The sequence below is a fragment of the Mchenga conophoros genome, linkage group LG7, assembly GCF_057382185.1.
Source record: "Mchenga conophoros isolate Kocher_MC1m ecotype Shallow Benthic linkage group LG7, M_conophoros_male_GT1.1, whole genome shotgun sequence".
Lineage (NCBI taxonomy): Eukaryota > Metazoa > Chordata > Actinopteri > Cichliformes > Cichlidae > Mchenga > Mchenga conophoros.
Window position 1 is genome coordinate 50245999 of NC_140532.1, and position 15866 is coordinate 50261864.

A 15866-nucleotide genomic window follows, 5' to 3' on the forward strand; every position below is an offset into this window, starting at 1 on the left:
AGAAACCTTTTCATACTTTTCAGGGCATATCTCATATAAATCCCTGCATTGTTCAGTTCAGTATACCCTATCTGCAATACATGAAAGCAACTTTGAACTTAAAAATGTAAATGTACTAAATAAATGATAAATCTACTACATTGCAATGCAACATTTATGCCTTACGTGTAAAGAAGGTAATGTATATAGCAGAATCATCTCAAGTCCTGCATTGAAAATGCCTGATATAAAGGCATAATCGGGACAAGTTGGGGCAACTGCTGATTACTATTGTTGTGGATACAGCTGCTGTTTTTGTAATTTATACATATATTGGGTAATACTGGTGTTGTTAACTGTGCCAGTATAGTATTTATCTGTAGTATCACATCAATTTTAAAAGTGTAACGAAAACATAGTGTAATGAAAACTTGAACCTATTTTAAAAGGGGAGAGGGGGGCAAGGAAGACCAAAATAGAAAAATATTTGCAATTAGTCACCAAAGCTGTCAAATAAATGCAGTGAAGCAGAAGTCAAAACTTTCATAAAAAAATACTTGAGTAAAGCCTGGTGAGGTAAAGTTCCGTTTATTTCAGGCTCCGTGATAAACTATAGCCATAAGGTACCATCAGATCTAAATGTTCCAGCCACGAAAGTACCCCGCACTGTGCGTGCGGATGGGAAGGATATCTCCGCCCAGGCACTGATCCTATTGGCGGATCCCGCTGTCAAATCCGGAGGGTCCTGCTCGGAAGGCTCCACTGATTGGCTACAGGGGTCTGTGTGTGTGTGCAGGCAGCGCAGTCTGTTTGAATGTGCTGGTGACTGAAGAGGATCATTTCCATGGACCATCTGTCTTACTGGCTGCGCACAAAACAAAGAAGGACCCAGGATGGTTTTAGTGCATGTCGGATATCTGGTTCTCCCCGTCTTCGGCTCAGTTAGAAACAGAGGTATGAGGAGCTTTATGTTCTCTCTTTTTTTTTTCTAACGCTAACCCCGAAATAATACTTCTTCATTACTTGTCTTAAATATCCACAGATGATGTAAACAGAGCTGACACCTGCTAGCTAAAAGCGAGCCAACGTAACAGCGAGCGATACCGAAATTATATTAGCCTTCTTGCTAGCTGTAGCCGAACCGAGACCGCTAATGAAGCGACCGAAGACGTGAGCCCTCAAATGCCGACGAAGACGTTGTGTTTCGGGCCTGTAAACCGCACTAAAAGGACTTCAGCTGTCAAGCGGCAGCTTTTCTTTTCCCCTTTTCATTTTTTTCTTTTTTACCCTCGGCGGCTAGCGCGCTTCTGTCTGGTTTATCTATTTATCCCTTCGCCTTGTTTATGTGTGTGCCGTCGCCGCTAGCTACTACAGCCCGGACAACAACGGCAGATTAATACCAGCCCAGCTTTATTTAGCTTACAACCTCCACAGGGGTTTCTTAAATTATGAATTTAGCCAAGCTAGGGTAGACCTCTGAATCCAAAGTGCATCCTTTAAAAAAATCTCATTTCTGCGAGTTACTTTAACTGGATGGTTCTTCCACTGAAAGACAGCATTAGGCTAATCGGTGTAAATTAGTATAAGCATATGACTGGTTTTTAATGCGAATAGGCTTTAACATTTTTGGAGCATGTCCCCGTCAAACCTCTAATAAAAATAATAATAAAAAAAATTCCCTGCAAATTTCGCTGCAGGTGCTCCAGTAGTGAAACAGCATAAAATCCGTTTAATAGGGCATAACAACAATAACATCATCCTCCACTGCAGCAGGGCTCTCTGTGTTGATTATGTAATAATAATAGTAATTTGTCGTGCATTGTTAAAACTACATGCAGTAGCACCAATGATTTCATTGTGCTTTTATTTGTGTTCTTTTTTCCTGTTCCATAGTATCGAGGCTGGCTCTACATTCCGCATTTCTCAGACCTTTGTCCCCCTCCATTGTGTAGCTAACGATCATCTGCTGCTGTCTGCCGTAGCCTCTGCCTGTTCTCTGCATCTAGCTGTATTGTGAACCCCTTCTTCCTCATTTCCTCTTTCCATCTGAAGACGACATTGGCATTAAAACAGAGTTCCCACTCATACCGTATCCTTCTGTGTAACAGACTAAAGAATAACACTCTCTGTAGAAAACAGTTTGTCTTAATTTAAACTGTCATGTTGCTCTTTAGTGAATAACCCATTGTAGCGTTAGACTTTACTACAGACTGTCATTGTGATTCTCCCATTCAGTGTGGATAGACTACATTCTGCTGTAAATTTCTGTAAAGTGGATACATTTTGATCCTCCCCTCCCCGATTCGATTACAGCCAGGCTTGATCGAACTCGTTGATTACTCTCCTCACAAAGGTGCATTGTACCGTCTTTTTGTTGTCAAAGGAGCACTTTACAATTGCTATTACTAATAATCTTGTTATCCTGATAATCACTAATTGGCATGCAGCGCTTAAGTCATTTTGTTTTTGGCGACGTTATGTTTTTTTTCCCCACATTTGAAGGTCCACTGCACCTGTTAATGGTTGCTGGTCATAATCCTATCCATGTGTCAAAGCATTTGTCCCTGCTAGCTGAGCGGACTTCACAATAAATTGGAGAGATGTGAATCTAAACCCATTTTGCCATTTTTGCAGCGCCCCACCACCACTACCACTCCCTCTCAAATCTTACCTCCAGCACCTCCAGAATGCTATCCATTTTACAGGGATGTGTATATCCTGCACTGCTGTAGATCTCCTTTTTTAGAATCAAAATGTCTTTTTTATTCTTTGGTTGTGGTTTTTCTGCCTTATGTTCTTGTATTAGATCCTAATGCATGGTCATTTTATACTTTTGTTTTTCCACATTGAACAGCAGATTCCAATGTAATCTTTGTGAAGAGATGTCCCTGCTGTACTGAAATGTGCTGTAAGCATACACATCTACTCATTGGATGCTGCTTCTGTTCTGTTAACCCTACAGAGAGCATGGTCAGGCCTTGCCTTTGGTCTTTATTTGCATGGGATTATTATTATTATGCTTATTATGCTTATGTAGAGTCTCTTACTCTTATTATTACTATTATCACACAGTGCCACACATACTAATATTTTTCCAATAAAGACTGTAGTTTTCTTCCTAACCTTCAGTGTGCTTTTTGCTGATTTCCATGTGTTCCTCCCCCTCCTCCCTCCACACTGTGCTGTCACTGAGACGGTCCCCTCACTCTATATGTGCTCTCATTTCTCAGCTGTCTTTGACAGAGTTTCTTCAGGTTGCCACACTGCTTACTTTGGAGTAGGGGCAAGCACATTTTCTTTCCATTTTTAAAATGCAAAGGCATGTTTGATATTGAAACCTCGACACTGACATTTCCTGTTACATACAGGCTGTCATTCCGTCCAAATCCATACACTATCTATAGACCAAAACACAGCCTCTCTCACAGCCAATCATTGGTGTTAACATTGTGAGCAATATGGGTGAAATCATGGTATGTGTAATATATATATATTTTTAAATATAGTTAATAGAAGTATATTGCAAAAAAACACTCAAAAGGAGTTAAATAGTAAATAAAAATACAAGTGTTTAATAATAAAAAATTTAAAAAAAGCTGGCATGCTATATAAAATGAAAATAAAACAATATAATTTGCAAGCACGTTAAACCCTATATTTAAAAATAAAATAAAAGTGAATTAATGAAGCACAAAATAGAATTTAAGGATTATTCAGGCCTTTTTCCTTTTCTTTATGGAAAACATAAGTTCTTGTTTTGAATTTGATGCCAGCAAAATCTTTCAAATAAGTTGCGACAGGGGCATGTTTACCACAGAGTTGCATCAGCTCTTCTAACAACACTCTTCAAGGGCTTGGAAACTATGGCAGACCGGTTGCTGTAGATTTGAAAGAAACATGTTTTCATGTAAGATTTCAGCAGCTCAACACTTCAGAGCCCCCTTTGTTATATACATGTTATTTATTTATCTTTGGTTCGCATTATCTAGAATGTTGATACTGGGTGATGGCTCTGACCTGTTTAGCCCCTGGACTCACTCTGTACAGAGCCATACTGCTGTAATTCGTGAGGAATGTTGTTTTGCACGGTCTTGCTGAAAAAAAAGCAAAGGCTTTCAAAAAAAGAAGTCATCTGATCCGATACCTGTACATATCAAATTGTTCAGCATTAATGGCGATTTCACAGATTTGTGAAAGCACCATCAAGATTTGTGAAGTTACTCATAATATTGCTCACTAATGTATGCGCATATCATCAGGAATGGTGCCATTCTTCTGAATTATATTTATGTATAATTTGTTTGTTTTTCACAGTGGTTTTGAGAAGTTGTTTAGTCCACTTCACAGATTTCCACCACAGAACTGAAATGGCGCTGAAGAGCACTGCCGTTCAGTGTTGGTTTTCAGCTTTCCCCCCTGAATACAGAGAATTCTTAGAATTCCCTTAATCTTTTAAACAACACTGAACTGGTGATTATATAACCCAGTGATAGTGGAAGATTATGGAGATTGTGTTTTACTTTGAAAAAAAAAACCCACTGGTGAAACGCTCAACATAGTTGCATCTAAAAGACTCTCTTTTTAAACCCAATTACAAAATTGATCTATTTTCAGTTTACCCAATTGGAATCAATACTGTTTTTTAGAAGAGGTTTCAGGCATTTTACTAGCTGGGTTTTCCCATCTTTTTGGCCCCTGTCCTAAAAAGTATAGCTTACAATTCAAACTGAGTGTATATAAAACACAACAACAAAAACAAAAACAGGAAAGAAAAATAGGATAGTCATTTTTTTTCTCTTCATCACAAAATCAGTACTGCTACCTTACCTTGTACCTTAGCAAGATGCCTTGAACAAAAGCCACCAAGTGGCTTTGTCTTACAAAGACAAAAACTACCTTCCAGCACATCTGTCAATCATTCATCGACATGTTTTAACTGAAAAGTGTAAAAGTACTATCCACTAGATAAGAGATAATGACTACCTATTAATTGGTGAGTTTTGCCTACATATTGAGTTTGCTGCCTCCTGGCTCTAGCCTTTAACATCAGTACTCAGCTATAAGAGCAATATAGACTTGACCTCCAGCACAAAGTGAACAAGTAGACAGTCCTAAATGTCTAGCGATTCCTTTTTGCAGTCTCCAAATGGGTACCGCAAAGACAATACAGAGGTTCAATAATTAAATGGTGGCTGCTCAGTCTGCATTTAAACTCGTGTCTCTGTGGTATGCTGTCAGGTCCTCAGCTGGTGTTTTTCTTTATTAGCACAACGGACCATGACACATTTTTATTCATGTTGCCTTTCTAGCTGGTGACAGCAGCATAACTAAACCCAGTTAGGCTAACGTTGTTTCTCAAGCACAGATAATGTGTTAAACTCTGAGTAATGAGTGCAAATGAAATAAAAGAAGTCACATTTTTGTTGTTAGTAGTAACTCATTTCTCTTTACATGCTGGCTATGCACATCAGCCAGCTGTGTAATGACTTTTCATTTTCATCAAATCTTCAGTTTTTTAGACATCTGTTGTGTTTCTCTTTAAATGTGGCATTAGATGCTTCTTTGAAAAGTGTCCAAGTGGGACGCTTTTCTTCCATTTTAACACTTGACTCAGCTGCGTGAACCTTACATCTGCGCGCAGTGTCTGAAAAAGGCTAAAGGTGTGTCCGAGGCACAGCCATGTGTGCTCTGCAGCTGACTTCTAAATATTCCAGCAGCTGCACTGCATGTGCGGCTGCACTGATACAAAACCACGAAAAGCAAGGTCAGCACAATGGTTTTCCAAGCATGTGCATGTTATGCTGGATTTTTTTTTTCTTCACCAAGTGCAGCTGTACAACACATGCACTGATTTTGCCTCATTAATCCTCACCTTCTGATGGTGAGTGTTATAATTGGCGACCTCAGCAGGTGTGGGGATGGTTTCTGCCTAATGGGAGACCAGTGAGACAGGCAGAGGACAGGAGTGTGTTAGAGAGGAGGTGTGATGTAAAGCTGCAGTGACTTCAGGAGGAGTGGAGGGAGAGAGAAAGAAAAGAGTTGAGGTTCCATGTCAGACTGCTGCAGTCGCAGGTGGGTGGGGCTTGCTGGCTGTCACTCACTGTGGGACACCATGCTGCAGCCATGCTGTGGGGGAGGGGCCGCCTGTGCAGCAGCTGAGGGGAGAGGATAGGTGGAAGGGTGTGTGTGTGTGTGTGTGTGTGTTTCTGTCTGTGAGTCAAAGACAAAGCCTCAGATGTAACAGTGGAAACATCAGGGCTGCTTCTGCTGGCAGCTCTGCAGTACGTCAAATATTAATGCCAGCAGTTCATGCTGTGAAAAGCTCCCAGACACAAATAATCTGATATTTACCCTGAACTCCACACAACAGTCCAGCTTTGCCGGGTCACAGGCTTCATGCAAAACTGATGCACAGCCTTTAACCAATCCAAGCCACCAGTCTGCCATTTCTGCTCTACTTCCTCAGCCAAATGCTGTTTTTCTCTTTGCCCGTGGCTCTCTGGGTTCACTGGCTTTCCATGTCCCGAGGCTATATCCAACAAAGCAAAGCCAGAGAAATATGTCGTTTCAGCAACAAAAAACAGAGCATTTTGGGAAATGCGTTTGTTTCATCTGCACAGAACTTTATCAAATCATAACCACTTCCCTGCACATCTAACTCTCCTTAATTGATTTGCTACGTCTTAAAAAAACAGTGAAGTAAAAGCAATATTTCCTTTTCTGCCGTTGAGAAATGTTACACACTTGTTAAATTTTAAATTAGATCTCAACTCAGTGAACCAGCTACTGTTAATTAAACTTGTCAGGAAATATTAAGTATGTCATAGACCATTAACAAAGAGCCAAATCTACAATGTGGCTTCATGTTATTGTTTGAAAGATTATGAGTAAACAGTTTAAATGGGCAGTTCTTATTCACGGGACATGCAAAGACACAATACTGACATATTTACGTATACACTGTCCTCCAGACCCCGCTGTCTGCTTTCCTCTCCAGAGGAAATTTAGAGAAGCTTTAATTGGAAGTTAAAGGAGTAATACTCTCAGCTTGCTTCCAGCATTCATTTCTGTGAGCTCTGAGTAATTTGTATTGATTGTTTTGTGCAAGTGCAACACCAAGGTGACTCAGTGGGACTAGCACACAACCTCCCATCTTCTCTGCTTAATAGGAAGGGTGGAGAGAAGACAAAAATGAAAGCCCATAAACTTTTCAGACTTTCTTGATGGCTATGGTGCATTACTGTTATCTGACTCTTTTGTTGAGAAAGCCTCAGTTTAATATGTTCCTTCAAACAGCAAACGCAATAAAAATAACAGAGTTTGAAACTATTGGTTTTGCTGGGATTCGTTTTGGAAATACCCTAGACCCCCAGTTAGTGAGGATGCGTCTTTCCTGTTGGCTGCACATGGCAAGTGGAGACGCAGACCATTGAGTGAAATCCGTCTGTGGGTTTAGTTGGTGCTCCACAGGGTTCTCCATGTCTGCGTCGTCCATCTGCTGTTTTGTCTGTCTTGTCTCTTCCTGTGTCACGTTCCTCTCTGCGTGGTTGGTTTTTAAATGTGTTTGTGTCTTTTTTACGAGTGTGTGCGAAAGTGCTGTTGGTTCGTCTCCTTGTCGTGTAAGTTTCAGTGAAAGTGATCGCAGCTCCGTTTTGATCCCTCGCATTTATTCCCAATAGGAGCGCACTTCACCAGGCATCAACACAGCCATGCTACCTCCTGCCGACACTTTCACCTGGGTGCTCCCCAGGCGCCCATCTCAGCTGAGTTTCCTCTAGGACATGCCAGCCAGCCCCCGCAGACAGGCCTGGCCACCCACCTGCCCCCGACGCACCATCCACCCCTCACTGCCCTGCCCGGACCCCCTCAGTTTCAGGATGTGCCGGGGCCTTCATTCCTACCTCAGGCCTTACACCAGCAATACCTCATCCAGCAGCAGCTCCTCGAAGCGCAGCATCGCAGGATCCTCCCACACTCCAGGTAGTGACCCTTGCATCCATACAAACACAACTAAAAAAACAAACAAAAAACCGAGATATTTTTAAATCAAATCTCTATCTAATTACAGAAGAGCCCAGGAGCGTATTCCCCTGAACCCTCACAGACTGCGTTCGGGCTACGAGTACTCCCCGCCCCTCCATGTTCCTCAGCCAATGACACAACAACCGCGGTACCTGGCCGAAGGCACCGACTGGTGAGTCACCGTTGGGGATTAACGAGAATCCTGCAGAGTTGAGAAATGATCCCGTCTTTTTTTATCTTTCCACCCATCTGTCTGTCTGCCACATTGCCTGGCATGGGCTATGTTAATTTAGCCACGTTCCTCTCTTTCTGCAGGGATCTCAGCGTAGATGCTGGCCTCCCTCACCATCAGTACCAGCTCCAGCAGCTTCCACAGCACTATCAGCATTACCTGGCCTCCCCTCGAATGCATCACTTTCCCAGGAACACATCCTCTGCACAAGTGGTATGTTGGTCACTTCCTCAGGTGGCCTTGGATAGCTTGATAGTCTATATTCCTGCTGTAATATAATGAAGGATTTTGTTGTAGGTTGTGCATGAAATCAGAAACTACCCATACCCCCAGCTTCACCTGTTGGCGCTGCAAAGTTTAAATCCTTCGAGGCACGCCACTGCTGTGCGAGAAAGCTATGAGGTAAATCTGACTGTCCATCTATCAAACTCTGCACCTTCCCACGGTGTCACTTTAAGTTATATGTACTAACTGTTCTCTAGCTTTTAATCAGTATGAGCTTCATACGCAGATTTTTTTCATTCTTTCCTGACCATGAAAACAGCAGTGAACCAAACCATTTGTTGTCCATGTAGTAGCTTTTTCTCTTTTTAGCATTCTGGTTCATTTTATTAACTGGGCTGTTCCTGCAGGAGCTGCTGCAGCTGGAGGATCGACTGGGGAGCGTTAGCAGAGGAGCTGTTCAGACAACCATAGAGAGATTTACTTTTCCACACAAATACAAGAAGGTATGGCAGATGAGACAAAAATCTGTTGAACGTTTGCTTTTTTTCCCCCTTTTTTTTGACCCTACATTTCTGTCTCTCTGTAATGTGACCCACGAACAGAGAAAGCCCCTGCAGTTGAAGATTGGGGAGGAGGAGGAAACAGATGTTGATGAAAAATGTACCATATGTTTGTCCATGCTGGAGGACGGAGAAGATGTCAGGTAATAATTACTTTGTAGACCCAGAAATCATAAAAAAGAGAAGTGCACTTATTCTGAGTGAGTTAAATGGGAAAATCTATACCAAATTGATTTGATGGGAAACATGATGCTGCAGGCTGCAGATGATGAGCTTAGCTCAGAGATGCATTGCAGGATGGGTCTAGACAGCAGGGACTGATGGGGAAGACGAGATGGAAGCCGGACTTCCTTTTCTATTATCGTAGACAATATGACATCATTGAAAGACTGATAAGCTAATTGCCTGAGTGAGACATCAAGCAATTGCAAGAGATAAAAGAGGCACGACTACAGGAATTACTGTACCATTACCATTATCAGCGTTGCCTTCTAACATTTTTGTCTGATTTTTGTTTTCCACTTTATAATAAATATCACTTTACCTGACTTATTGTCAGGTTTACTGATAATCATGATATGATACACCACATCTCTGTGTATTGTCTGCAAACTCCTCCTGTGCAGTCTGTAGCACAGCAGCCAAACGTTGCACACAGGTACATCTTAGGTCCCTGATGCTACTTAACCACCTACCAACAAGCTAAAGTGGACTATTTTTTAGCTTTTACAGAGCTATAACACCTTAAAATGTATATTATTTTGATTCAAGGACAGCAACATCTAATTGATACTTAAAAACTATGGTATATGTGATATAATGTCATCAGGCTTCCTGGCAATAAAGGACTAATAGTCAGAACATGAGCATGGGCCTGTAAAAGTAAATATAATAAATCCAATATCAGTCATTTCATGAAATGCAGTCATTTCAAATCATCATTTCATCCACTGTCTATGTAATATAATGTAAGAATTTCTGACAAATACCAAGTATTTACTTCTTCCCATTGTGTTTCTGCTGACCTTCTGAGCAAATCATTCATGAGAATCTTTCCAGTCCTGTACCACATGTGTGCATAAATGAGCCTCTGCTATGAGCTGTTGCCAGACAAATAGCTGAGACTCTAGGAAGCTGCTGATCATGGCTAAGAAATAGTCCAATCTCAAGCCACCCACATACCAAAATTTAGTTACATTTTTTTTTTGATAGTTGTATTTTCACACGGAGACAAAAATCCCCTTTAGTGTTGCATCAGGAAAGGCATCCACCATAAAACTGATCAAACATGCAGAACTACCTGCTGCAGTGACCCCTTGTGAAAATGGTGCTGCCAAAAGTAGCCTCTATGCAGAGGCAGAAGCATGGCAACAACCTGCTTTTCAAATGCTGGAATTATAATCCCTAAAATGTTCTGTTCCATTACGCACATGCATTTGAAACAGTGGTTGGGAGGGAATTTTTAGGTAACAAGAACTGTCCCCCTGGGTGAGGCGAGAGGATCGGTTTGCAACATAAGAGTCTCAGCTGTCTGAGAGGCATTTGGGACTGACTACTCAACAACAAAAGTTGTCTCTACATGCCTGAATGAACAGAATTAACTCCCCGAGGGTCTTTTTAAGCTCACAACTGTATGCACTGGAAAAGTAACACACAGTCATGTGAATCCACACTGACCCTAAAGTTTGTCTCTCTTCCTATCCTGCAGGAGGCTGCCCTGCATGCACCTCTTCCACCAGGGCTGCGTGGACCAATGGCTGGCCACCAGCAGAAAGTGTCCAATCTGTCGAGTTGACATCGAAACACAGCTGAACCCCGACAGCTGATGAGATTCGACACTCTCGTGATTCAGTCGCCCTCGTGGTGCGATTCTTGCTTTCTTCCACCCCCGGCTCGCCAGCCTCCCCCACCTTACCCTACCCCACCCCACCTCCCTCGACCTCCTCCTTCCCGTCGGGTGCTTTGCCAAATGTCTCCAGACTTCATGTGACATCACCACCCTTCTGAGTCACGCTTTACTGAGCCAAGCCAGGAAAACTAACTGCACGGAGAGGCCGCAAAGGACTCTCTTTATATAGAAGCACATCCCTCTGGAAGCAAAAGACACACTAACAAACACATACTCATATACACAGGGTTTACTTGTAGCTTGCTGGTCTTACGTGGGGTTGTTGTTGCTGTTGTGGTGTTGTACTGTAGGTAGCCTGGGGCTGTGTAGCATGTCCTCAAAGCCATGACTTAATGTCCTGAGACTAGAAAACACATAACCCCAGACCTAGCTGGCTACTTTTCTCTCTTCTCTTCAATCTCTCTCTCTTGCTCTCTTTTTACACACACACACACACACACACACACACACACACACACACACACACACACACACACACACACACACACACACACACACACACAAATATATATTTCTCTCTTTTTAAACACAATCAAAATGAATATTCTGCCACGCAAGAAAGCTTAACAGAATCTAAATGCTCTGATGCCATGTTTACCTAAAGATCATTTGTGGTCGTAGTAGAGTAGCAGTAACCAATAAGTGAGATCTGGTGCGACCTCCTCGAGGCCAAGCACCAGCTAGCTGGGTGTTTTAATTCTCTCATGCAGCTTTTGACATTTCGCAGTACAGTTGTGCGTTTACCTTGGGCTGGTGTCATGTGCAGATGGTGTGATGTGATTAGGTCTCATTCACTGTCAGGGAAAACCCAGTGACTGCGATGTTTTTGTGTTTGAAATTGAAAAAGAAGAAGAAGACAAAAAATAATAGTGTTTTCACCAAAATGCATTATGTCACAGTGTAGCTTGAATCTCCGCACAGGTTTTATGTCCACTGCCCATGCCATGTGTCACTTCAAGAGACTGTGTCTCACACAAACGTGTTAGGTGAAGAACACGGCAACTGGAGTGCTTATACAACACAAAACCAAAAGAAACAAAAAGAAAAAACACAAAAAAACCTGAAAAGGGATGAACAACAGACGCTATCATGCACTGCAGAGCGAGGTGGGAGGATTTAGCTGCCCTTGTACCTGCATTTCCATCTGGCACTAGGCCAGTGGCAGAACAGTGCACACTAAAAAACAAAAAAGGAAGATTGCATGTTTCATTTTTTGGGTTTGGGGCTGTTGGCTGTGGTAGCGTTTCTTCACTTTTAAAAGGTACAGAGACGCCTGTGCATGACTTAGTTAATCTGAGCTGTGACTATCTTCTGAACACTAACAAATATTAATAATAATAATAATAATTTTTAAAAAGTCAGTGGTTTGCTCCCCTGACTTGTAGCGCGTGTCATCCGGTTCCCTTTGGTGGCGACCTTGGGATCCTGTTTTTTGATGTTTACCTTATTGCCTAAAGAACAAGCACATGTGACGATAGTTATAGCAACAAAAGTTTCTCCTCGGCATCGCGTTTGGTTTATATATAGGTACGGATTCATGCAGTGTTTTGAGCTGGGAGAGGAGCTTGCGTATTGATCTTGTGTTATATTTGTGTGACAGACCTCCCCTCGTGGTTGCTATGCTGGTTGCTATGCTGTATTTGCTAGAACATGTAGAAACGTGGTGCGACGGAGGCAGCCTCCCTCTCACAGTGCACACAGACACGAGACGACAGGACAGCAGGAAAGCATTCAGGCTGTTAAAACACACACTCTCTCCATCACCATTTCTTCTCTCTTTTTTTTTTACCCTTTGTGTCAGCTTGTCACTTCAGTTCCACAGAGCTGTGTGTGTTTGTGTGTGTGCGCGCGTGTGTTACAGGACGCCTTTAGGACCCTCATTGTCCTCTCTGCACTGTGATAGCATATAACAAGGGTAACACTTGGCCCAGAGACTCAATTAACAAGGCTTACTTCTTCCTGTCTTGTGCACTGCCAGTGTTGACACTGCCTCCTCCTGTAGTGGAGTCATCCGTGATGAAAGTTGTCATAGTTTACACAGGGTGTTGTCAGTTGAGATGCCTTAAGTATTTAACAATCATAATTTATTACTAACTGTAGATACTGTGGGTATGTATTTAATTTTATATAGTTTTTTTTTTCTTTTTCTGGAGTTGGGTTGACTGAATCATAATTTATTTATTTACAAATATAACATGAAAAGGCTATTAAAAAATGGATACCTCATGTTTTTTGGTTGCATTGTTTTAAATGGGAATGCTTTGCATGCAGTTGTACTTTTTCGGAACACTAAAAGTAAAAAAAAAGAGGAAAAAAGGTTTTGCTGTTTGATCTCCACAAGCTGGCTGTGCGTTTACTGACCAAGGCTGAGCTACTGAGCCCGTTCTCTCTCTTTCTCTCTCTCTCTTCCTGTCTTCTATGTCTCTTTTTCTCTTTCATGTGGTGCTGTGGATCTTGGTTACATTCCATTCAATGCAATCTCTCCAATCCCCCATGCTGTGATGTAGTGAACAAACTGCAAGTGAATTGGTTTTGGTTTGTGACAATTTTTTTCTTTTTTTTTTTTCTTTCTTTTGCACTAACTTGTTTAAAATGGGAACCCTCTCACTGGCAAAAAAAATATTTTAGATTATTTAAATGAACTGGCTTTTATTTTTTTATGCTCTGCTTCTCACACAATGCACTAAGGGTCTTAATGAAACATGTTCCTTTGTTTTAACTCTTTGTGTTATCTCTTCAGTTGTCATCTCTCTAGTGTTTCTCTGTTCGTTGGTTTCTTATGTTGTTGTTTTTTTCCCCGAAATGCTTTGTAGATTTAAGCATAACAAGTGCCTCGCTTTAAGTGTTAGGGGATATTTCCATATAACGGAAACCATGAACAACAATCAGTCCATCCACCATGCCTTACTGGTTGCTTAGTTAATTAAGTGAATGGAAAACGAAGGAGCTGAGACAACATTTGACTAAAGCCATTATAATCAATCAATCCAAGTCAAGCTGTCCAAAAACTAGCTGCCGGTTTGTAGTACCGAAGCACTGCATTGCCGTGGAAATAGCTCTGACTATAAAGAGGCATGTTTCACCGTGGGCTTTACAGCGGTCCTTTCGATGTACTTCTCCATTCTGTTTTCTCCTCTTCTTTCCGTCTCCGTTTGATTTTACCGTCCGTCCCTCCTCTCCGACTCTCTCTCTGTTTGCTTTCACAGTCTAAAAAAGGAAGGCAAGGATTTAAAGCACAACCTTTTCTAAAGAACAAAAAACAAATGCATGTTTTCTCAGGTTTCAGTGTAGTCGCAATGGTTTCATAGTATATGGTGAAAATATATACAAAGAATATAACAGAAAAAAAATTATAAATTTTGTTGCTGCTTGAATCTGACAAAAACCAACAAGTGAAGAGAAACTATCCCAAAAAGTGCCAGTGAAAGGGCTGCCGCCATCCTTGTATGAAAACCTGCTGTTTAGCTGTGACTGCGCAATGTTTTTTCAAAATAGGATATTTTATCTGAAAATAGAACTATTTATCATTAATATTAAAGCAATAGCGCATTAAAATGGTTTTGAGCGTGTTGATGATGAAGTGGATGAGCCTGTTATGGGTAAATGTTAGATTTACATTTGGTGGAATTTTGTACTTTATTTATTATTACTACTACTACTAATAATGATGATAATGATCTCAAAGGTTGCATTGCTAAACCCAAACTGTTCTGTTTTTAATTTTTATTTTATTTCATGGCTTGTATATTATCCTTTTATATGTGCTCTTTTTGTAATAAACTTGGTAAAATGGAAGTGAACCTATTTTTTCTTTTGTCTTTTTTTTTAACCCCTCAAAATGCAGCAGTTTTGTACTTCATCCTTAGTTAAAGGTGAAGTCAGGTCATCAGGTTGTTTTATAGAGAAAAAAAAAAGATATTGTACTTATAAATTTATAGCGTTTTACGTATGTGGCTAGAGATCACCCACATGTCAGCTTTGATGGGATCTCCTTTACCAAAGAAGTGAAAACACAAAGAAAAGAGGCAACAGCATCTGGATATAAAGTCATCCTCTTCCTCCTCACCTCAAGTCTTATCTGCTGAACTGAAGTCAGGACTCTAAAACACAAAAATGTGTATAAACATCCTCATTTATTCCTAATATTATTCCAGTTACTTATTGTCAGAAGATTAGACTGTTATCTTTCTATCTCCAGCTAGCTGACAAAAGCTAACAACAACAGCAGCTGGTTTTAAGCTAACATTATGCTAGCTAACGTTAGGCTAAAGTATCCTAAAATTCCTAAAAATCCTAAAAATTCACACTTGATTACATTCTCACACCTTATAAGAGGTTATTCACTCAGAGCGTCAGAGTTCAGCAAAGCTACATCCACTTCAAAGACTGTTTCACAGAAGCTAACAGAGGCTACCAGCAGCAAAAACTATAGTGCCGCCTAATGTTCTGTATGTCCTCAACAACTCACCTTAGTATGGCTGTCATTGTTCAGACATGAGCTTCTCTGACTCAGTGACACATATTGGACTTGAAAATAGAGATAGGTGCTTCTTACTGGGCATTGACAGCTAAGGCAAACAGAAGACTGACAGCTTTTCACAAATAGGGAAAAACTCTTTCCGGATCTGGTCCAAACATTAATAGAAACTTGCCGACTGACCATGTCACCATGGGGAACAGTCTAAATTTAATGTTTATGGTCTCTCTTGACTGACTACAACATGTTTTTCCTTTGGCCACCGTATCTAGGATTATACACTTGAATCAGGGACAAAAGAACTCAGTTGACTGATTTCTGCAATCTACTGACATGTAGCGGTTAGATTGTAATTCAAAAACCCGAAGAAATCATGGAATCTCTGTGTGTCCCTGTATTGTTGACTAGACATTAAAACAATTGTTTTGGGCCAAGGAAAAAGTTATAAATATAAAATTCATA

General features: G+C 41.1%; 1 protein-coding gene and 1 long non-coding RNA gene across 2 annotated transcripts; one reads left to right on the plus strand and one right to left on the minus strand.

Annotated features, from left to right (window-relative positions):
• Nucleotides 1–746: 746 nt before the first annotated feature.
• Nucleotides 747–14727, plus strand: ark2ca (arkadia (RNF111) C-terminal like ring finger ubiquitin ligase 2Ca). Its single transcript, XM_085279951.1, has 8 exons — nt 747–933; nt 7659–7959; nt 8048–8173; nt 8317–8446; nt 8531–8635; nt 8866–8961; nt 9061–9161; nt 10727–14727. The coding sequence occupies exons 1-8, from the start codon at nt 873–875 to the stop codon at nt 10842–10844; spliced, it is 1038 nt and encodes a 345-aa protein (XP_085136077.1). The 5' UTR covers nt 747–872; the 3' UTR covers nt 10845–14727.
• LOC146571031 (uncharacterized) lies at nt 13044–15785 on the minus strand. Its single transcript, XR_014893058.1, has 2 exons — nt 15396–15785; nt 13044–15027 (listed from the first exon to the last, which is right to left on the minus strand). It is a non-coding gene; the product is annotated as an uncharacterized LOC146571031 (long non-coding RNA).
• Nucleotides 15786–15866: the final 81 nt, after the last annotated feature.